Consider the following 22,761-nt stretch of genomic DNA (forward strand, 5'->3'; position numbering starts at 1 on the left):
CGCGGCTTGCACCAGCCGCGATGGTGCGGCAGCGCGGGCTTTGTGGGTATTGCGTGTTCTTCAGCTCCGGGTTGGAGCCGGAGCCGGAGCCGGATTCCGCGCAAACGGCCACGTCAACCTAAACCTGCACCGCCCTCCCCACCCCGCTGCGCCCGCAGATCCTGAGGCGAGTCCTCCCAAGCAGCGTCCTCCACGCCTTTCCCACAATGCCCCGCGCCAGGCCCCGCCCCGCCTCGCCTAGGAGACGGCCGCGCGAGGAGCCGAGCCGAGCCGGCCGCGCTCGTCGCTGTCGGTGCGGCTGCTCGTACCACATAGCGGGCGCCGCGGGCCAGCGGTCAGAGAGTGCGTGCTTCCTTACCGCACGCGCAGCTTGTGTTTGGCCGAGTGGGGTCTGCCGCCGGGGACTGAGGATGGGGAAGTAGCTGCAGGAGACGACCTCGCAGCACCGAGGTGGGCATGGGTGGGGAGCCGGGGCTCTGCTGGAGCTGGCGGCGGCCTGGGCCCTCCGGGAAGGGAGGGGCTAAATGCCTGTGCACTGGAATCTCCCCTCCTTTTCGCTCTTGAGGCTGGTTTATTGTGTTCTCGCTTCCAGTCTTCCTCCGTTCTACCTACACCGCCATTCCTCCGCCCAGCAATTCCCCGGTTTTTGCTCCAATTTCTCACTTTACCCTCAGTTATCTAGGTTCCTTTCTCCCTAATCCGACCTGAGATTTCACACACCAGCAACACTTGACAGTCTCTTTCACCTAGTGTCTCCCTTTCCCCTTTCCCCGCAACGCATCCTGGAGTGGTGGCAGCGAGGAGTTAGTGTTGCATTTACCTGCGGCTTCCACCTGTCCCCGCAGCTCGGCGCACAGCCTCAGGCACGCCCACGCTGTCTGAGAACCACCACTAGGCAGGGAACAAACACCGCTTGTCTCAAAGTGGTGTTTGAGAATATATTCTCTACTTTATTCTAAACGTTGTTTTTTAGTCTGGATGTTTATTAATCTCCATCACTCTGTTTTACAAAGGGTTTTCTGGTGGCGTGAAAAGGATTAGAAATGAACCAAAACCATTCACAGGTAAGGAAAAAAAATTTTAAATAGGCATTTAGGATTAAATGAAGAAAGGAGGAACTGAGGATGCTAGGAAGGTTAGATTTTTCGAAGCATTATGATATGTTTGGAACTATTGATAAAGTATACAAGTTTACATGTGATCTGATTTTATTTTTACCCTACACAGGTGAGCATGTCTAAATAACTGATTCCTTTTCTCCTTTTGTTTCTTTTTCTATTTTTATTAATGCCAAATGTAAACTTTGCAATAAAATTACAGTTAACTTGCAGTTATTAGTCTTTTAGTTTATAAAATAGTAACTACTTAGGTATAAGTAAGCACCTTCTGAGAAAATTCAGGGGAAAAAACGTCCGACTATGTAAGTTGTTACAGCGATATAAATTCACTGCTACTCTTGGACGGTTTATATGAAAAATACAGGCCCTTTGGAAGGATCTGGTGCTTCTTTCTAGTACTCCCAAAGGATATTTCCTACAAGTGAAATTTGATTGAAATGAAAACTGAATAGCCTTAAAGGGGTGAAGAAATAACCAAAAAGGAAGCAGATCACAAGAGGCAAGCTTAAGCTGGGTAGAAGATGGAAGGAAATAGCTCTTCCCCCACCCTCCCGCCTTGTGTTCTGGTGCTGATAGAGCAAGTTGCTGCACTTGTTTGTTTGTAAAGAGTTCTAGGTAGCTGCAACCTCACTAGCTACTTTTAACCTTTATCTGCTACCTTGAGTGATCTCACGAATCTGTCTACCTAGATAACGGAAGCAGTGAAGGGGGCCCCCAAAGAACAGAGACTGAGGCACTCACCATGATTTGTCATTTACTGGAGATTGTATTGCTGGCCATGTTATTTAGTAAATAGTGTTATTGATGTGTTTGGTTTTTTATTCATGTATTTCAACTACCTGATTTTCTCTCTTTAGATTAACATTTTGGGAAAAAATTCATGATACCTGTTTCACCTTTGGAGTAATGTGGACAGAAGTTCTCAGATTTGCATATTACATCAACCGGAACCAGTGGCATTATCTTAATGTTCACTTGAGTCAGAACTTGTACAAGAAAAACAATGGGAGTCTGGTTAAATAAAGATGACTATCTCAGAGACTTGAAAAGGGTCATGCTCTGTTTTCTAATAGTGTATATGGCCATTTTAGTGGGTACAGATCAGGATTTTTACAGTTTACTTGGTGTATCCAAAACTGCAAGCAGTAGAGAAATAAGACAGGCTTTCAAGAAATTGGCATTGAAGCTACATCCTGATAAAAACCCGGTAGGTAAAAATTTCTTTTTAAACATATCTAATTAATGTGTTTCAGTAAGTTTGGGTATGTATTTAAATTATTTTTAAAATTATTTTAAATAAGTGCTCAAAATGGTTAAGAACAATCACATGTCAAAAATCATAATGCAACTTCTGTACTAAAAACAGAAGAAGCAAAATGTTCTAAGTTCAGAAGAGTGTAAAGGAATGTCTGTACCAAAAATGCAGTTCTCTCTTAATTTGAAAACTAATTTCCAATAGTTACATTACAGATGTTAATCACAAAGCAGTAGATTTCCTAGTAAAGCAGTTTAAAATCAAGTATTTTAGAACAGTAACAGAAAAATTATTTCCTTAGAACTTAGAGGGTATGTCTTGCTAAAAATGGCAGTAATAGCTAATAATAGTATGCTTCAACTTTAACTATTTTCTCCCATGTGCAAGTCTAAGAACAGAGTCAGAAAGTATTATAAATTAAAACTTGGGAGCAGCCAAATCCAGTTAATTCCAATCATAAATATTGATTATGTATCCTATGATGTAATCCTTGAAAACTGTATTAGTTTTAATTCTTAAGGTATTTTTATAATTTATCTCATTCATTTTTTTCTTACTGAGATTTGATACTCATCAAGGAGAAAGATTTAATTATATCTAGATAGAATTTTTTTTACTTTTCAGTAACTGCAGTTTTTTGTGTTTTTTTTTTTGTTTTTTTTACTATTTTTATTTATTTTTTATTTTTTATGTTTTATTTTTGGCCTCACCACGGATTCAATCACTGACCAGGAATTGAACCCCGGCCACTGCAGTGAAAGCCTAGAATCCTAACCACTAGGTCACCAGGGAAGTCCCTAGATAGAATTTTAAATAGGATTATTTTATTTCGATTACATAAAGCTGAGCAATAGAATCAGTATTTCTCTAAAACACTTGTTAATTGGTAATATTTTCTTGAGATCTACATTGTATTGTGTTTAGGGTTTTCATTATTTCAGATTTTTCTTTAAAATTTCAGAATGTTATTTCCTTTAAGTTTCTACATGAAAGATGGTAGACCACTTACAACTAAGTATTTAGATGAAAACATTCTTCAAAAAACAATTCTATGAAACAGTAACAAATGAAACGTATTAATCCAGTTTTGAGTTGTTACTCTGATATTAGTCCTTATGTCATTATCTGATAGATTGGAGTACATAACTTTTTTTTACTTAAAGTACTGGGTTTTGCCTCAAATAGAAAAATAACCTACAAATTTCTTCGTGATTGTTTTAAGGGTAACACATAATATTTACAATATTAAGTGTTTCCAAGGGTTCATTTGTCAGTTTTTTCTGTTGCATCTCTTAGAAGTAGTGACTTATATTTGATGACCACCTCTATCAACCTTTTGAAGCATCAATTCTCATTTCTATTACTTTTCGTATTTTTTAAGATTGTAGTTCTTTAAAAATACTTTTTGACTTTTTATTTCAATGCATGAGCACCCATTTCATATTGTACTACTCCTCCTTATCTTGGTATCTGTTCACACAGAAATCTCAGGATTAAGTTAAATCAATTGATCGTGTATCTGAAACAAATATTATATCTAATATTTTTTAATAGAATAACCCAGATGCACATAGTGATTTTTTGAAAATAAACAGAGCATATGAAGTACTCAAAGATGAAGATCTGCGGAAAAAGTATGACAAATATGGAGAAAAGGGACTTGCAGATAATCAAGGAGGCCAGTATGAAAGCTGGAATTATTATCGTTATGATTTTGGTAAGATGATATGATATTCCTTATGAAATTATTGTTTATTCGAGTAAATTTAGAAAATTTTGTTTCACCACTTAGCTAATGTATAAACTATTACGTAGTTAACATGTGTCTCCTTGACCTTTTTTTTTAAAATTTATTTAATTTATTTTATTTCTGGCTGCATTGGGTCTTTGTTTCTGCACGCGGGCTTTTCTCTGGTTGCGGCGAGCGGAGGCTACTCTTCGTTGTGGTGTGCAGGCTTCTCATTGTGGTGTCTTCTCTTGTTGGGAGCACGGGCTCTAGGTGCGCGGGCTTCAGTAGTTGTGGCACGCGGGCTCAGTAGTTGTGGCTCGCGGGCTCTAGAGCACAGGCTCAGTAGTTGTGGCGCGTGGGCTTAGTTGTTCCGCGGCATGTGGGATCTTCCCGGACCAGGGCTCGAACCCGTGTCTCCTGCATTGGCAGGCAGATTTTTAACCACTGAGCCACCAGGGAAGTCCCCCCTTGACCTTCTTTTTAATATAACATGAGAGTGGAATTCAAAAGGAAAGTCAAGTAGTATGTAGATATCTGTATAAATATGAAGGTGTTTTGGTCATAATCTTGTTAAATACTTTTAAAATAAGGATTGCTATTTAATTTTTTAAAATATGTGTATTAGAAGTTAAATATTGAAGCCTTTCAGTATTTTTAGAGCATCATATTTTCCAAGGAAGACTAAAGTTTCCTTTAATAGTGGTCACTTCAGTAGAAATGCCATTCTTCTTAATTAGTAATGATTAATAATGGTTGAAGGTATGGACAGGAATGAGAAATGAGACAAGAGCAGAGAGAGTAAACAAGTTAAAGAGATTGAGGGAGGGGGAAAGTAAATACAGGTGTCAAGCAAAGAGGGAGCATTCCGATACCCAGTAGTTCTCTTGTGATTGTTATAAGGGTAACACATAATATTTACAATCTCAATTAGCCTCCAATGCAGGCAGAGAACTGAAGTATGCTTTTATCTTAGACTAAATAAAATATTTTCAGTTTGTATCCGGAGTATTTGTTTCTCAAGACTGACTTTTCAAAATAGTATTTTCAGGTATAATCACTATAGCTTAATAGTCTATAACAGGTGTCAGCAATCTATATTTCACAGGCTAAGTCCGGCCTGCCACCTGCTTTTGTAAATAAAGTTTTATTGGAATACAGTTTTGTTCATTTATCTACATATTTTTCACACTTCAGGGGCAGAGTTGAATAGCTGTGACAGAAACCATATGTCCCACAAAATCTAAAATATTTACTAACCCCTGGTATATATCCATCACTAATATTTAGATAATTTATGTAGTAATGAGAAACTTTCTCACACTGGTGTTAATTATTATTATAAATAAAATTTATATTTACTTAAGTTTGCTTCTACCTCTGCAAGTATTCTAATTATATAAGACTTTTAGCAATACAAAATATTTTTAAGCGATAACACATTAAAAAAAAATGCAGTCTGAAAGTGAATGAGGTCTCTAATCTAGTTAACAGTAATGTACTAGTGCCAATTTCCTGGTTTGGATATTGTACTAAAATTACATAGTATGTCACCATTAGGGGAAGCTGGATGAAAGATAAGTAGGACTCTGAACTGTTTTTACAATTTCCTGCAAGTCTATAATTATTTCAAAATAAAAACTTTTTTAAAAAACGTATAATAGACATTTTCTGTAGAGATGACATTGTGTGAATATTGGGAATCCCCACCCCCTGCCACACACAGACACACACACCCCATGACAGTCCATATCAGGAAACTAATGTCTTTTGATACTCTTTAAATGTATCACCAATGGTATTATTACTCTTTGCTTTTCTCTTAGTGTGTTGCATATTCTTCCACTTGGAGATTTAGTATAGCAGTCTGATTTTTGATGATTGAAACAAAAGTAAGTAACATCTTTTATGTGGTAATTTATTTTTATGATGAAATTTTAACTATAATTTTATGTATTTTTCTAAATAGGTATTTATGACGATGATCCTGAAATCATTACATTGGATAGAAGAGAATTTGGTAAGTTTGGGGGTATATGATTTTTCTAAAGCTAGTTCAAGACCAGTCTCTTAACTAAAACGCTCAAGGACAAATGCATTTAGAATTTAGAAATTTTAAAAATTTTAGCAAGGTAATATGGTATATACTGTATTTTAAATAATGTTCTATAACCATAGTTGAGGTTTTCACATAGTTTCTTTTATTGTCATCATCAACTTTTCTTTCCATTATGTCAGTGAACTTTTATGACATTCTGTGTATTAGCAACAATAATTATTCCTCTCATTTGGCAGTTGAGGAAATGAAACCTTAGAAGTGCTAGCAACATCCTCAACATTCTGTACGTGTGTGTTTGTGTATAATTGACACATTTGAAATAATGAACCAATATTTATTCTTTTTTTCTATATTTTTTCACATTATTAAAAAGTGTTTATATTTAAGAGTAGTTATGTGGAAAAAAAAAGCCTAATACAAAATTGTATATGCAGTATAATACAAATCATACAAAAGGTATACACATATATGCATAGAGGATAAAAGCTGGATGAGAACAAAATAAAAATATCAGCACTGATAAAAAAGTTATTAGCAGAATGTGGGGCAGTATACTATTTTTTTAAAAATAATATTTATACAGCGAAATGCATAAGTGTATACTAAATAAAAGAAGTAAAAATAACACATAGCCCCCATATCAGTTCAGGATAGGTTTGTATGCCAGGTGAGCTTCCTGCAAACTTGCAGAAATACTTCTGGTTTTAGAACTTTTATATGTCAGGGTTTTGAATAAGTATGTGGTTATTTTTGGAAGCAGATTTAATTTGATCTGTGATTTGTGTGAAAATGGATATAAAAATATATTTCTACTGTACTTTGCATTGCATTGTAGAAAACCTTAAAGATACTTACATTTTCAAATTTGTACACTTGTAATAAAATATTCTTTTCTACTTCAAACCAATATATTTTACCTCAAATCATATTTCAATTTTATTTTGCTGTGTTACAGTCTCATTTAATTTAGAAAACTAAAATAGCATACTAGCTGCAAAATAAATTTATATAATTTCTCATGTTATCATCATAAACAATGTGTTACAGTCACTTGTTTCTGTACAGTTCCTTCTAAGCAAGAATTGCATCGTATTCTTACTTGTATATCATGTTGGCGAGTTCAGGCCTACAAGGTAGCTGTTCAGTACATTATTTTGTTAAAAGTCTTGTAGTGAACACTTGAACAAGCTCTAAGGAAAATGGGTGTCTTTTCTACAGAGGAAATGGAGGAAAATTTGATTCATTTGTACTGTTGGTAGACAGAACTGACACCCATGTCACAAGCTTGCAGAATCATAACTTTTTAGACTGTAGTTATATGAACCTATTGATTTTTCTGTGGTTATTGTCTCTCATCTGCTAGTCAGTCAATAAGTATTTTGTGGTCCTGTGGGGCAGAAAACTTTGGAATTAGAGATAGAGTTAGAGGAACTGAACAAAACCTGCAAGCTGACTAATCCATGAATCCACCCAGAATGAAAGACTTTCCTGATGGTTGTATTGCACATGGGTTCAAACTTTTTCAGATTTGTTATTATAGAGAAAAGGTTAAGAACTGCTAATAATTCATATGGAACTCCAAATAGTAGTTAAGAATTAATAGTCACAAAACCTTAGAGACAGTTTTTCAGAAATAATTAACTGACATTGATAGGTTCGGTGCAAAGTTGCCACTATTCAGTCTGAACTCTAATACTACCCTGTGTATTACTAGGCTAAGACAAGCTGATCCCTAAGTTTTAGCTGAAGAAGCCAAGGGAGGACGATAAATAAGGATGGATAGTAGTATCAACTTGTGCCTATGTAAATATCACATTAGCATACTTGGTTGTGGGTCTCTTTCCATTACCAGTAGTTTCTATTGGTTTGGGTCACTTAATCTGGTCTTTTGTGTAACTAATTATATAAACAATTATGGAGTTATTTTTAAGTTATGTATGTTCTCTTGCTCCAGAGAGAAGTTATATTTTCTTCTGACTAGGGTCACTAACAATCTCAGATCAGCTTTATCCAAACAGAGACTGAAATGATTCAAAAGCTGAGCTTTGTACTTGTACAGGACTGGTCTCCTTCCAGTTCATCTTTATTTACAGGACCCTTCTCTACATGTGCCCTGAACTCCATCTTTGTCCCTCTAGTCTCATGAATCTATTGAAAGCTCTGCTCAGTTTCTTGCCTATCAACTACCTCCTGGCAAACATTGGCCCCCTGATTTCTACCTCCTCCCATTCCTGGGCCCTGTAATTCTTCTCTGCATTGGGAACTCTGATGCTTTCAACAGTAGTCTTTTGTATATTCTCCAGTTCTGAAGTTGTAGTGGAAGAGTTAATCCAGATTACATAGTTCACTTTTATCAGGAGTGGAACTCTGAAATGTTCAACTATAGTACAGAAGAAAAAATGTGATTAATAAACTTCACTTTGAAGTTCTTATCCTTCCCATTAAACATGATGCATATTATCTTTTTATATGTCATAGAAAAGTATTATGCAGTTATTAAAACAAGTTCTAGATAGTACCTGCGAAAGCAAAGAACATCTTGCACTTAACAGTAGTCATTTTGAGTAGTACCCACACAATACATTCATCCTTTTGAAGACACGCTCAAGAAATTAAAGAGGAACTCAAAGCACTTCTGCCTTTTTTTACATTTTTCTAGGCTAACAGAAGCTATTAGCTATAATCACATAAATATTAACAGACATTAGCTATAGTTGTATAGTTTAGAAGCTGAAAATCACATTTTGAAATATACTTGTTCTATTCTGAGTCACTGGGTTATGCAAAAACATCCCATTGAGCTTTGATAATACAGTATTAAAAATATTTTTAATAATAGTGGGAACTGGGCAAATAAGTTAGAAGTAGTCTATGAAAACAAAGTACCAAGATGTGAGACATTTTTTTTTCCCACTTTAAATAAGGTTTTGTGTCAAATTAAATGCCATTATTTTTTTCCCTTCCAGTTTTATTGAGATATAACTGACATACAGCACTGTATAAGTTTAAGGTGTACAGCATGATTTGACTTACATCCATCATGAAATGATGATCAAAATAAGTTTAGTAAATATTCATTATCTTATACAGATACAAAATTAAAGAAATAGGAAAAAATGTTTTCTTATAATGGAACTCTCAGGATTTGCTCTTAACAACTTTTATATATGATATACAGCATTGTTGATTATATTTATGATGTTCTACATTCCATCCCTAGTACTTATTTGTCTCGTAACTAGAAGTTTGTACCTTTTGACCACCTTCATCCAACTCTCCCTCCCCCCGACCCCTGCCTCTGGTAACCACAAACCTGATCTCTTTTTCTGTGAGTTTGTTTCTGAAGTGTAATGACATACAACACTGTGTTAGTTCCTGTTACACAACATAGTGACTTGGTGTTTCTGTACATTTCAAAGTGATCACTACAGTAAGTCTGATTATGATATGTCACCATACAAAGATATTACATAGTCGTTGACTACTCCACACACTGTACGTAGCAGTCTCTGTGTGTGTGCTTATTAACTCATTTTAACAACCCTGCATTTTTACTCCCTCCACCACCACATTTACTGACTTTGACGTCATATTTTACATCTTTTTGTTTTATATATTCCTTAATTATTTATTGAGTATATATTTTACTACTTTTGTCTTTTAACCTTTTTACTAGCTTTATACAGGGCTGATTTACTACCTTTATTGTATATTTGACTTTAACAATGAGATTTTTTTTTTTTTTGAGATTTTTTTTCCTTCTGTAATTTTCATTTTTCTAGTTGTGGCCTTTTCTTTTTCACTTAGGTAAGTCCCTGTAACATTTCTTGTAAAGCTGGTTTCATGGTGATGAACTCTTTTAGCTTTTGCTTCTCTGTAAAACTTTTGATATGTCCTTCAAATCTTAATGAAAGCCTTGCTGGGTAGAGTCTTCTTGGTTATAGGTTTTTCCCTTTCATCACTTTAAATATATTGTTAAGATGTTCAAAGAATTTGGGAGAAGATTGAATGAACAGAGTGAGAAGTTAGAAGTTTTTGAACAAAGAGTTAGAAAATATAAAGAACAACCAAACAGATGAAGAATATGATAACTGAAATGAAAAAATACACTAGAAGGAATCAACAGTAGATTAGATGATGCAGAGGAATGGATCAGTAAGCTGGAAGACAGAGTAGTGGAAATCACTGAAGCTGAACAGGAAAATGAAAAAAGAATAGAAAGAAATGAGGACAGTTTAAGAGACCTCTGGGACAACGTCATGTGTACTAACATTTGCGTCATAGAGGTCCCAGAGGAAAGGGGCAGAGAACATATAAGATTTTACCTAAATTCATACCAGTTGATCTAAGTCAGCATGGCAATTATTTTGGCAACCTAGATAGAGTGGTCTATTTGTCAGACTTTCTAACCTTTGCCAAAGAACAGCTGATAAAATCCTAATGTGTACACTTTGCTTGTAATGTATGGCTTAACTGTTTTTCACATAGATCTGTGTGTCTTGTAACTGAAATGTAGGTGAACATTATTGTGCATGTTACTAATTAATCTGAATCAGTTACACATATTTAGAATAGTGTGCATGTTTTGATGTCTTGGTATAATTTATTATAACTTATGAAAATATTTTCTTTAAAAATTACTGATAACTGATTTTCATATGGAATTACATGGAGACTCTAACTAAAAGCAAATTTTCTTAACTTTTTTATCTTGAATGTTAGAGCACATCCTTACAATGATAAAATTTTTAAATGAATAAATTTTGTTTATATCAGGTCCTCTTATAGATTAGATTATAACGTATAATGTATTGTTGGGTAGATATTATGTAGTGTTCAGATCTATTAGCAAATATGTATTCATGTTTTGAATTGTTAAAAACTTCGATCTAATATTTCAAATAACACAATTTTCCAAGGAAAATGTCTTATTAAGAGCAAAGATTAGATTTAATCCCCACAGTCCTTACTATGTCGTGTAGGTCTCTTCATTCTTTCAGAATCTGGAGTAGCTGTCAGAATTGATTGACTGTGTGCTTAACCAGTGCTGCAGATAGTAGAAGAGCTTAAATCTCAGTCTCTCTCACTGTTTCTCTTCATTTCTCTCAACCACACAGACTGTCATGAGGTTTGGCTGTTGCTTCCTTTTGTTGCTTCCTTTCTTTTTACAGCTTCTTGGTGACATTGATCATGCAGGTCAAGGTTGTTTCTTATTCAAGTAGGGCTTGGAAGAGTCAAAAAAAAAAGGTATTGTTAGTTTGACAGTTGAAATAGTATGTTTTCTTCTTATAGAAAAAATTATACAGAAAATGATAAAGGCAGTGTGAGAAATATATGACTTTTTTTCATTCTGATCTCAAGGAAAATTTTTAACAAAAATAGGTACAAACCTTTAGTAAATTGGTTGTTTTGGTTGTTCTAAGTTGTTTTGGTTTTATGTACTTTCAGATGCTGCTGTTAATTCTGGAGAACTGTGGTTTGTGAACTTCTACTCCCCAGGGTGTTCACACTGCCATGATTTAGCTCCCACAGTACGTATTTTTTACATCCTGATTATTAAAGTTTTACTATTTACAACTGATCTGTTATTTGAGTGTTTTTTAAAATTTGAGTGTTATTTGAGTGTTTTTTCTATTAGTAGTAACTATAACAGAAATGACTAATATTTTTTCACGTTTATATGGTTTTATTTCCTGAGCATAATCTCCTTTAAGAAAGTACAGCTTGGGGACTTCCCTGGTGGTGCAGTGGTTAAGAATCCGCCTGCCAATGCAGGGGGACACGGGTTCAAGCCCTGGCCCGGGAAGATCCCACATGCCACGGAACAACTAAACCCATATGCCACAACTACTGACCGTGTGCTCTAGAGCACGTGAGACACAACTACTGAAGCCCGTGCGCCTAGAGCCCGTGCTCCACAACAAGAGAAGCCACTGCAATGAGAAGCCTGCGCACCACAACAAAGCGTAGCCCCCTCTCTCCGCAGCTAGAGAAAGCCCACGTGCAGCAACAAAGACCCAGTGCAGCCAAAAAGAAATAATTAATTAATAAAAAAAAAAAAAGGAAAGTACAGCTTAAAGAATGTTCAGGGAAAGATAAATGATCATATCAGAAGAAACTTTTTTTTTCCTCATAGTGGAGAGACTTTGCTAAAGAAGTAGATGGATTGCTTCGAATTGGAGCTGTTAACTGTGGCGATGATAGAATGCTTTGCCGAATGAAAGGAGTGAACAGTTATCCCAGCCTCTTCATTTTTAGGTCTGGAATGGTAAGAGATAAAATTGGCATTTTTTTTTTTTTTAATTGGTAGAACATTATAACAAGGGGAATACTAGAGAAAACACTGTGTAAATTTGTAGAATCTTTTGATTTTTAAGTCTTATTTTAGATGCCATCTAACTATACTCTAGTCATAATAAACATTTTTTATTATACTGTGAATACTTTTAGATTCCATTATTTTGTCTTTGTTCTATTTCAAAATTAAATGTTTTCCAATTTCAGTTTCCATCTTAAAGAACATGTTAACCAATATGCATGTTGTACTTTATAATTTACAAAGTATTTTACAGGTGTTTTCTCTCATTGAATGTAAAGTTCTGATTTCCCTTCCTCTCCCCAGTGTTAAGTGATAAAAGTGAAACTAAAAACATAAATAGTATTATTCAAATGTCTGACATGGAATGTGTACAATCAAGATTCTTAGCATGTCAGTTAGAAATACACTGTACTATTGAGAGACAGATCTTACTTATTCAGAATAATGGAGAATCAAGGTATTTGGTATGAGTTTTAAAAAGAAAAAGTAAAAGACATTTCTCTTTTTATAAATAAAAAAATAGGCTGCAGTGAAATACCATGGTGACAGATCAAAGGAAAGTTTAGTGAATTTCGCCATGCAGCATGTTAGAAGCACAGTGACAGAATTGTGGACAGGTAATTTTGTTTTCATAATTTGCTGGATTTTCAAGGATACTTTGAATTGGTATTTTAAGCTTTTCAGTGGCAATGTTCTGGTCATAATACTGAAATTTTTAAATATCTTTTCCATGCTTCTTAGAAGGGAATTGTGTCATTTGTTCTGAGCCCTACTAAATAGTAGGCATTTAATAAATTAACTATATTTATACATAAACGAAAACAATTTTGATGTGGGACATGGGTATGAAGTGGGGCTAGGTGAAAAGGCAACTTTGAAAGTGCAACTAAATATTTCGTAAACCAAGTGTTTTATTGCTTTCATAAGTATACTACATCAGGCAGTAAATTCATGCCTGTATTCAGTTTAATTTTGAAGTTTAAAAACTCTTCTAATCTTAGGTTTTGAATTCATCAAGTGACTTTAGGTGGGTTATTTAATTATCTGTACTACCCATGAAATGATAGTATTTACTTCTAAAGGGATGCTCATATCATTCATTGAATACAGTTATGTCTCTGAAACTATGTTAAATACTAGGGCTGTAGTAATAAACTATATAATCCCTGCCTTCCAGGACCCCATTAGTAAACCATTAAAATGCAGTGTAGTAACCATTATGATAGAGGTAAGCTTAGGGAAGCATGAAGGATATGAAAGAACTCAGGTGGGGAAAGGAGGAAGGGTTAGGAAAATTATTCTTGAACGAGGTCAGATATAACCTGTCTTGAAAGTGAAGAGGAAGCGTTAAAAGGTCACTGTATTTGGGAAACTGGTAGTATTTCATGAATCTAACAAAAAGATGGGTAATGGGTAGAGTGGCTTGGGGAAGAATATGGCTGGCTGTATGGGTAGACAAAGCTCAGATCACAAGGGGCCTCACTTGCCAATTTGTTTCTTAATGAAATAATGAATTTAGATTTTATGTGATTTAAAAAAATAGTTGAAAGAATTTGATATGCTCAAGAGGATTTTTAGGAATCCTGAAAACTACTCAGAGTGGATTGGAAATGGGTGACATTAGAAGGGAAAACCCATTTAGAAAACAGTTTCCATTATGGAGTAGTAAATGATTAGAAATTTTCTTTATTTTCTCTTAAGGAAATTTTGTTAACTCCATACAAACTGCGTTTGCTGCTGGTATTGGCTGGCTGATCGCTTTTTGTTCCAAAGGAAGAGGTAATATTTGTTATTTTGTTATGATGAAGAGACCATGACATTTGATTTTTAGGTGACAGTCTTTTTTTTCCCCTAGGTTTAGTGAGATATAATTGACATAGAGCATTCTGTAACTTTAAGGTGTACAGTTTGTTGATTTGAAACACATGTTGCAAAATGATGACCACCACCATAACATTAGCTAACACCTCCATCCTGTCACCTATTTACCATTTTTTTCTTGGGGCAAAAACATTTAAGATCTACTCTTTCAGCAGCTTTCAAGTATTTTATACAGTATTGTTAGCTATAATCACTATATGCTGTACAGTAGATCCCCAGAAGTTATTAATCTTGTAACTGGAAGTATGTACCCTTTAGATTAAGTGAAAGTCTTAAGTATGCTTCTATAATTGATTATTTTCAAAATACAATTTGTACCCAGTTATAATTTTTTTATTTAATGAATATTTCTTTTTGATTATTTTACACATAGGTTATAAAATTATTAAGTTCCTTTTTTCTTTTGAAGTTGAAGTATATATTTACAATATTGTGTTAGTTTCAGGTGTACAGCATAGTGATTCAGTTTGGTTTTTTTGTGGAATATATTCCATTATAGGTTATTATAAGATACTGGGTATAATTCCCTGTACTATACAGTAAATCCTTGTTGCTTATCTATTTCATGTAAAGTAGCTTGTTTCTGTTAATCCCACACTGTTAATTTGTCCTTTCCTCCCTCTCTCCCCTTTGGTAACCATAAATTTGTTTCCTGTGTCCGTAAGTCTGTTTCTGTTTTGTATTAAATAGATTGAGTTGTATTATTTTTTAGATTCCACATATAAATGATATCATATATTTGTCTTTCTCTGTCTGACTTACTTCACAAAGTATAATATTCGCTGGGTCCATCCATGTTGCTGCAAATGGCAATATTTCATTATTTTTATGGCTGAGTAATATTCCTTTGTATCCATACCACATCTTAAGCCAGTTGTCTGTTGATGGGCACTTGGGTTGTTTCCATGTCTTGGCTATTGTAAATAGTGCTGCTATGAACATTGGGGTGCATGTATCTTTTCAAATTACAGTTTTTGTCTTTTCCAAATATATACCCAGGAGTGGAATTTCTGGACCATATGATAGCTCTATTTTTAGTTTTTTTTGAGGAACCACCATACTGTTTTCCATAGTGGCTGTACCAGTTTACATTCCCACTGACAGTGTAGCAGGGTTCCCTTTTCTCCACATCCTTTCCAGCATTTATTTGTAGACTTTTTGATGATAGCCATACTTACTGGTGTGAGATGATACCTCATCATGGTTTTGACTTGCATTTCTTTAATAATTAGCCATGTTGAGCATCTTTCATGTGCCTGTTGGCCATCTGTATGTCTTCTTTGGAGAAATCTCTATTTAGGTCTTCTGCCCTTTTTTTTTTTTTTTTTTTTTTCCTTTTTGGCCATGCAACACGGCATGTGGTATCTTACTTCCCCAACCAGGGACTGAACCTTCTTCCCCTGCATTGGAAGCACAGAGTCTTAACCACTGGACCACCAGGGAAGTTCCTGCCCATTTTTTGATTGGGTTGTTTGTTTTTTTTAATTTAGTCATATGAGCTATTTACATATTTTGGATATTAACCCCATTTCAGTCACATCATTTGCAAATATTTTCTCCCATTCCTAAAGTTGTCTTTTCATTTTGTTGAAGGTTTCTTTGCTGTGCAAAAGCTTGTAAGTTTGATTAGGTCCTATTTGTTTATTTTTGGTTTTTATTGCTTTTGCCTTGGGAGATTGATCTAAGAAAATATTTCTACAATTTATGTTCAAGAATGTTTTGCTTGTGTTCGCTCTTAGGAATTTTATGGTGTCGTGTCTTATATTTAGGTCTTTAAACCTTTTTTTTTTAATTGAAGTATAGTTGATTTACAGTGTTGTGTTAATTACTGCTGTATAGCAAAGGGATTCAGTTATACATATATTTATATTCTTTTTTTTAATATTCTTTTCCATTATGGTTTATCATAGGATATTGAACATAGTTCTCTGTGCTATACAGTAGGACCTTGTTGTTTATCCATTCTGTATGTAAAAGCTTACATCTGCTAACCCCAACCTCCTATTCCATTCCCCCCCAACCCCCTCCCCCTTGGCAACCACCAGTCTGTTCTCTATATCCGTGATTCTGTTTCTGTTTCATAGGTTCATTTGTGTTGTATTTTAGATTCCACATATAAGTGATATCACATGGTATTTGTCTTTCTCTTTGACTTACTTCACTTAGTAGATAGTCTCTAGTTGCATCCATGTTGCTGCAAATGGCGTTATTTCATTCTTTTTTATGGCTGAGTAGTATCCCATTGTATATATGTACCACATCTTCTTTATCCATTCATCTATCGATGGACATTTAGCTTGTGTCCATGTCTTGGCTATTGTGAATAGTGCTGCTGTGAACATAGGGGTGCATGTATCTTTTTGGAATGGAGTTTTGTCTGGATATAAGCCCAGGATTGGGCTTGCTGGATCATATGGTAATTCTGTTTTTAGTTTTTTGAGGAACCTCTGTTCTGTTCTCTATACTGGCTACACCAACTTACATTCCCACCAACAGTGTTGGAGTGTTCTCTTTTCTCCACACCCTCTCCAGCATTTGCTATTTGTAGACTTTTTAATGATGGCCATTTTGACTGGAGGTGGTACCTCACTGTAGTTGTGATTTGCATTTCCCTAATAATTTGTGATGTTGAGCATCTTTTCATGTGCCTACTGGCCATCTGTATTTCTTCTTTGGAGAAATGTCTGTTTATGTCTTCTACCCATTTTTCGATTTGGTTGTTTGGTTTTTTGTTGTTGAGTTGTATGAGCTGTTTGTGTATTTTGGAAATTAAGTCCCTGTTGGTCGAGTCATTTGCAAATATTTTCTCCCATTCTGTAGGTTGTCTTTTTGGTTTTGTTTATGGTTTCCTTTGCTGTGCAAAAGCTTTTAAGTTTGATTAGGTCCCATTTGTTTATTTTAGTTTTTATTTTTAATGCCTTGGGAGACTGAGCTAAGAAAACACTGGTATGATTTATGTCAGAAAATGTTTTGCCTATGATTTCTTCTAGGAGTTTTATGGTGTCATGTCTTATATTTAAGTCTTTAAACCATTTTGAGTTTACTTTTGTGTATGGTGAGAGGGTGTGTTCTAACTTGACTGATTTACATGTGGCTGTCCAACTTTCCCAACACCACATGTTGAAGAGATTGTTTTTTCCCTATTGTATATTCTTGCCTCCTCTGTTGAAGATTAATTGACTGTAGATGTGTGGGTTTATTTCTGGGCTCTCTGTTCTGTCCCATTGATCCATATGTCTGTTTTTGTGCCAGTACCACACTGTTTTTTTTTGTTGTTTTTTTTTTTAATTATTTTTGGCTGTGTTAGGTCTTCGTTGCTGCGCAGGTTTTCTCTAGTTGCAGCGAGCGGGGGCTACTCTTTGTTGCGGTGCACGGGCTTCTCATTGTGGTGGCTTTTCCTGTTGTGGAGCACAGGCTCTAGGTGCACGGGCTCCAGTAGTTGTGGCACACGGACTTAGTTGCTCTGCGGCATGTGGGATCTTCCCGGAGCAGGGCTCAAACCCGCATCCCCTGCATTGGCAGGTGGATTCTTAACCACTGCACCACCAGGGAAGTCCCCACACTGTTTTGATTACTGTAGCTTTGTAGTATTGTCTGAAGTCTGGTAGGGTTATGCCTCCTGCTTTGTTCTTTTTCTTCAGGATTGCTTTGGCAATTCCGTCTCTTTTATGGTTCCATATGAATTTTAGGATTATTCTAATTCTGTGAAAATGTCATGGGTAATTTGATAGGGATTGCATTAAATCTGTAGATTGCTTTCGGTATTATGGCCATTTTAACAATATTAATTTTTCCAATCTAGGAGCATGGGTTATCTTTCCATTTTTTTGAATCGTCTACAGTTTCCTTTTTCAATGTTTCATAGTTCTCATCGTATAAGTCTTTCACCTCCTTGGTCAGGTTTATTCCTAAGTAGTTTATTTTGGGGCTGCGATTTTAAGAGGTATTGGTTTTTTACATTCTCTTTCTGATATTTCATTGTTGGTGTGAAGAAATGCAACCGATATCTGTATGTTACTTTAAGAATTTTTTTTATACAGCAGGTTCTTATTAGTTGTCTGTTTTATACATATTAGTGTATATATGTCAGTGCCAATGTCCCAATTCATCCCACCACCAGCCCCCACCCCTGCTTTCCCCGCTTGGTGTCCATACGTTTGTTCTCTACATCTGTGTCTCTATTTCTGCCTTGCAGACTGGTTCGTCTGTACCATTTTTCTAGATTCCACATATGCATGAATATACGATATTTGTTTTTCTCTTTCTGACTTCATTTTGTACACAGTCTCTAGGTCCATCCATATCTCTACAAATGACCCAATTTCATTCCTTTTTAAAAGGCTGAGTCATATTCCATTGTATATATGTACCACATCTTCTTTATCCATTCATCTGTCGATGGGCATTTAGGTTGCTTCCATGACCTGGCTGTTGTAAATAGTGCTGCAGTGAACATTGGGGTGCATGTGTCTTTTTGAATTATGGTTTTCTCTGGGAATATGCCCAGTAGTGGGATTGCTGGGTCATATGGTAGGTCTATTTTTAGTTTTTTAAGGAGCCTCCATACTGTTCTCCATAGTGGCTGTATCAATTGACATTCCCACCAACAGTGCAAGAGGGTTCCCTTTTCTCCACACCCTCTCCAGCATTTGCTGTTTGTAGATTTTCTGATGATGCCCATTCTAACCAGTATGAGGTGATACCTCACTGTAGTTTTGATTTGGATTTCTCTAATAATTAGTGATGTTGAGCAGCTTTTCATGTGCCTCTTGGCCATCTGTATGTTTTCTTTGGAGAAATGTCTGTTTAGGTCTTCTGCCCATTTTTGGATTCGGTTGTTTGTTTTTTTAATATTGAGCTGCATGAGCTGCTTATATATTGTGGAGATTAATCCTTTGTCCATTGATTTGTTTACAAATATTTTCTCCCATTCTGAAGATTGTCTTTTCATCTTGTTTATGGTTTCCTTTGCTGTTCAAAAGTTTTGAAGTTTCATTAGGTCCCATTTGTTTATTTTTCTTTTTATTTCCATTACTCTAGGAGGTGGATCAAAAAAGATCTTGCTGTGATTTATGTCAAATAGTGTTTTTCCTATGTTTTCCTCTAAGAGGTTTATAGTGCCTGGTCTTACATTTAGGTCTCGAATCCATTTTGAGTTTATTTTTGTGTATGGTGTTAGGGAGTGTTCTAATTTCATTCTTTTACATGTAGCTGTCCAATTTTCCCAGCACCACTTATTGAAGAGACTGTCTTTTCTCTGTTGTATATCCTTGCCTCCTTTGTCATAGATTAGTTGACCATAGGTGTGTGGGTTTATTTCTGGGCTTTCTATCCTGTTCCATTGATCTATATTTCTGTTTTTGTGCCAGTACCATAGTGTCTTGATGACTGTAGCTTTGTAGTATAGTCTGAAATCAGGGAGTCTGATTCCTCTAGCTCCTTTTTTTCCCCTCAAGATTGCTTTGGCTATTTGGGGTCTTTTGTGTCTCCATATAGACTTTAAGATTTTTTGTTCTAGTTCTGTAAAAAAAAATGCCATTGGTAATTTGATAGGGATTGCACTGAATCTGTAGATTGCTTTGGGTAGTGTAGTCATGTTCACAATATTGATTCTTCCAATCCAAGAACATGGTATATCTCTCCATCTGTTTTGTCATCTTTGATTTCTTTCATCACTGTCTTACAGTTTTCTGAGTACAGATCTTTTACCTCCTTAGGTAGGTTTATTCCTAGGTATTTTATTCTTTTTGTTACAATGGTGAATGGAATTGTTTCCTTAATTTTTCTTTCTGGTCTTTCGTTGTTAGTGTATAAGAATGCAAGAGATTTCTGTGCATTAATTTTCTATCCTGCAACTTTACCAAATTCATTGATTAGCTCTAGAAGTTTTCTGGTGGCATGTTTAGGATTCTCTATGTATAGTATCATGTCATCTGCAAACAGTGACAGTTTTAGTTTTTCTTTTCTGATTTGGATTCCTTTTATTTCTTTTTCTTCTCTGACTGGTGTGGCTAAAACGTCCAAAACAATGTTGAATAATAGTGGTTAGAGTGGGCAACCTTGTCTTGTTCCTGATCTTAGAGGAAATGGTTGCAGTTTTTCACCATTGAGAACAATGTTGGCTGTGGGTTTGTCATATATGGCCTTTATTATGTTGAGTTAGGTTCCCTGTTTGCCTAATTTCTGGAGAGTTTTTATCATAAATGGGTGTTGAATTTTGTCAGAAGCTTCTTCTGCATCTATGGAGATGATTATATGGTTTTTATCTTTCAGTTTGTTAATATGGTGTATCACATTAATTGATTTGCATATACTGAAGAATCCTTGCATCCCTGGGATAAATCCCACTTGATCCTGGTGTATGATCCTTTAAATGTGTTGTTGGATTCTGTTTGCTAGTATTTTGTTGAGGATTTTTGCATCTATATTCATCAGTGATATTGGTCTATAATTTCCTTTTTTGCAGTATCTTTGTCTGGTTTTGGTATCAGAGTGATGGTGACCTCATAGAATGAGTTTGGGAGTGTTCCTTCCTCTGTAATTTTTTGGAAGTGTTTGAGAACGATGGGTGTTAGCTCTTCTCTATATGTTTGATAGAATTCACCTGTAAAGCCATCTGGTCCTGGACTTTTGTTTCTTGGAAAATTTTTAGTCACAGTTACTTGTGTAACTTTCATTACTTGTGATTTGGTCTGTTCATATTTTCTGTTTCCTCCTGGTTCAGTCTTAGAAGGTTATACCTTTCTAAGAATTTGTCCATTTCTTCCACGTTGTCCATTTTATTGGCATAGAGTTGCTTGTAGTAGTCTCTTACGATGCTTTGTATTTCTGCAATGTCCATTGTAACTTCTCCTTTTTCATTTCTAATTTTATTGATTTGAGTCCTCTCCCTCTTTTTCTTGATGAGTCTGGCTAAAGGTTTATGAATTTTGTCTATCTTCTCAAAGAACCAAATTTTAGTTTTATTGATCGTTGCTATTTTCTTTGTTTCTCTTTCATTTATTTCTGCTCTGATCTTTATGAGTTCTTTCCTTCTACTGTGGGTTTTGTTTGTGCTTCTTTCTCTAGTTCCTTTAGGTTGTAAGGTTAGATTGTTTATGTGAGATTTTTCTTATTTCTTGAGGTAGGATTGTATTGCTATAAACTTCTCTCAGTACTGCTTTTGCTGCATCCCATAGGTTTTGGATCGTCGTGTTTTTGTTGTCATTTGTCTTTAGGTATTTTTTGATTTCCTCTTTGATTTCTTCAGTGATCTCTTGGTTATTTAGTATCGTATTGTTTAGCCTCCATGTGTTTTTGGTTGTTACTTTTTTTCCCTGTAATTGATTTCTAATCTCATAGCGTTGTGGTCGAAAAAGACGCTCGATATGATTTCAGTTTTCTTAAATTTACCAAGGCTTGATTTGTGACCCAAGATGTGATCTATCCTGGAGAATGTTCCGTGCACACTTGAGAAGAACGTGTAATCTGCTATTTTTGGATGGAATGTCCTATAAATATCAATTAAATCTATCTGGTCTATTGTGTCATTTAAAGCTTCTGTTTCCTTATTTATTTTCATTTTGGATGATCTGTCCGTTGGTGTAAGTGAGGTGTTAAAGTCCCCCACTATTATTGTGTTACTGTCGATTTCCTCTTTTAGAGCTGTTAGCAGTTGCCTTATGTATTGAGGTGCTCCTCTGTTGGGTGCATATATATTTATAATTGTTATATCTTCTTAGATTGATCCCTTGATCATTATGTAGTGTCCTTCCTTGTCTCTTGTAACATTCTTTATTTTAAAGTCTATTTTATCTGATATGAGTATAGCTACTCCAGCTTTCTTTTGATTTCCATTTGCATGGAATATCTTTTTCTATCCCCTCACTTTCAGTCTGTATGTGTCCCTAGGTCTGAAGTGGGTCTCTTGTAGACAGCATATATATGGGTCTTGTTTTCGTATCCATTCAGCAAGCCTGTGTCTTTTGGTTGGAGCATTTAATCCATTCACGTTTAAGGTAATTATTGATATGTATGTTCCTATGACCATTTTCTTAATTGTTTCGGGTTTGTTTTTGTAGGTCCTTTTCTTCTCTTGTGTTTCCCACTTAGAGAAGTTCCTTTAGCATTTGTTGTAGAGCTGGTTTGGTGGTGCTGAATTCTCTTAGCTTTTGCTTGTCTGTAAAGCTGTTGGTTTCTCTGTCGAATCTGAATGAGCTCCTTGCTGGGTAGAGTAACCTTGGTTGTAGGTTCTTCCCTTTCATCACTTTAAATATATCTTGGCACTCCCTTCTGGCTTGTAGAGTTTTTGCTGAGAAATCAGCTGTTAACCTTATGGGAGTTCCCTTGTATGTTATTTGTCATATTTCTCTTGTTGCTTTTAGTCATTTTTCTTTGTCTTTAATTTTTGTCAGTTTGATTAGT

General features: G+C 35.5%; 1 protein-coding gene across 6 annotated transcripts in view; it reads left to right on the plus strand.

Annotated features, from left to right (window-relative positions):
* The first annotated feature begins 212 nt into the window (after positions 1-212).
* The window catches only part of DNAJC10 (DnaJ heat shock protein family (Hsp40) member C10), a 126,146-nt gene continuing 103,597 nt past the window's right edge, over positions 213-22,761 (plus strand). For 3 of the 6 annotated variants that reach the window (XM_082466702.1, XM_082466706.1, XM_082466707.1), the window contains exons 1-9: positions 214-450; positions 1,014-1,064; positions 1,976-2,325; positions 3,928-4,090; positions 6,069-6,119; positions 11,607-11,689; positions 12,295-12,426; positions 13,001-13,094; positions 14,179-14,256. In XM_082466702.1, coding sequence (XP_082322828.1) covers positions 2,122-2,325; positions 3,928-4,090; positions 6,069-6,119; positions 11,607-11,689; positions 12,295-12,426; positions 13,001-13,094; positions 14,179-14,256 — 805 coding nt within the window. In that variant the 5' untranslated portion in view covers positions 214-450; positions 1,014-1,064; positions 1,976-2,121. Of the gene's footprint in view, positions 451-1,013; positions 1,065-1,975; positions 2,326-3,927; positions 4,091-6,068; positions 6,120-11,606; positions 11,690-12,294; positions 12,427-13,000; positions 13,095-14,178; positions 14,257-22,761 lie in introns of all 6 variants that reach the window. The other 3 variants (XM_082466705.1, XM_082466704.1, XM_082466703.1) reach the window with 3 other exon arrangements.

Source organism: Balaenoptera physalus (genome assembly GCF_965194825.1).
Source record: "Balaenoptera physalus genome assembly, chromosome: 6".
Taxonomy (NCBI): domain Eukaryota; kingdom Metazoa; phylum Chordata; class Mammalia; order Artiodactyla; family Balaenopteridae; genus Balaenoptera; species Balaenoptera physalus.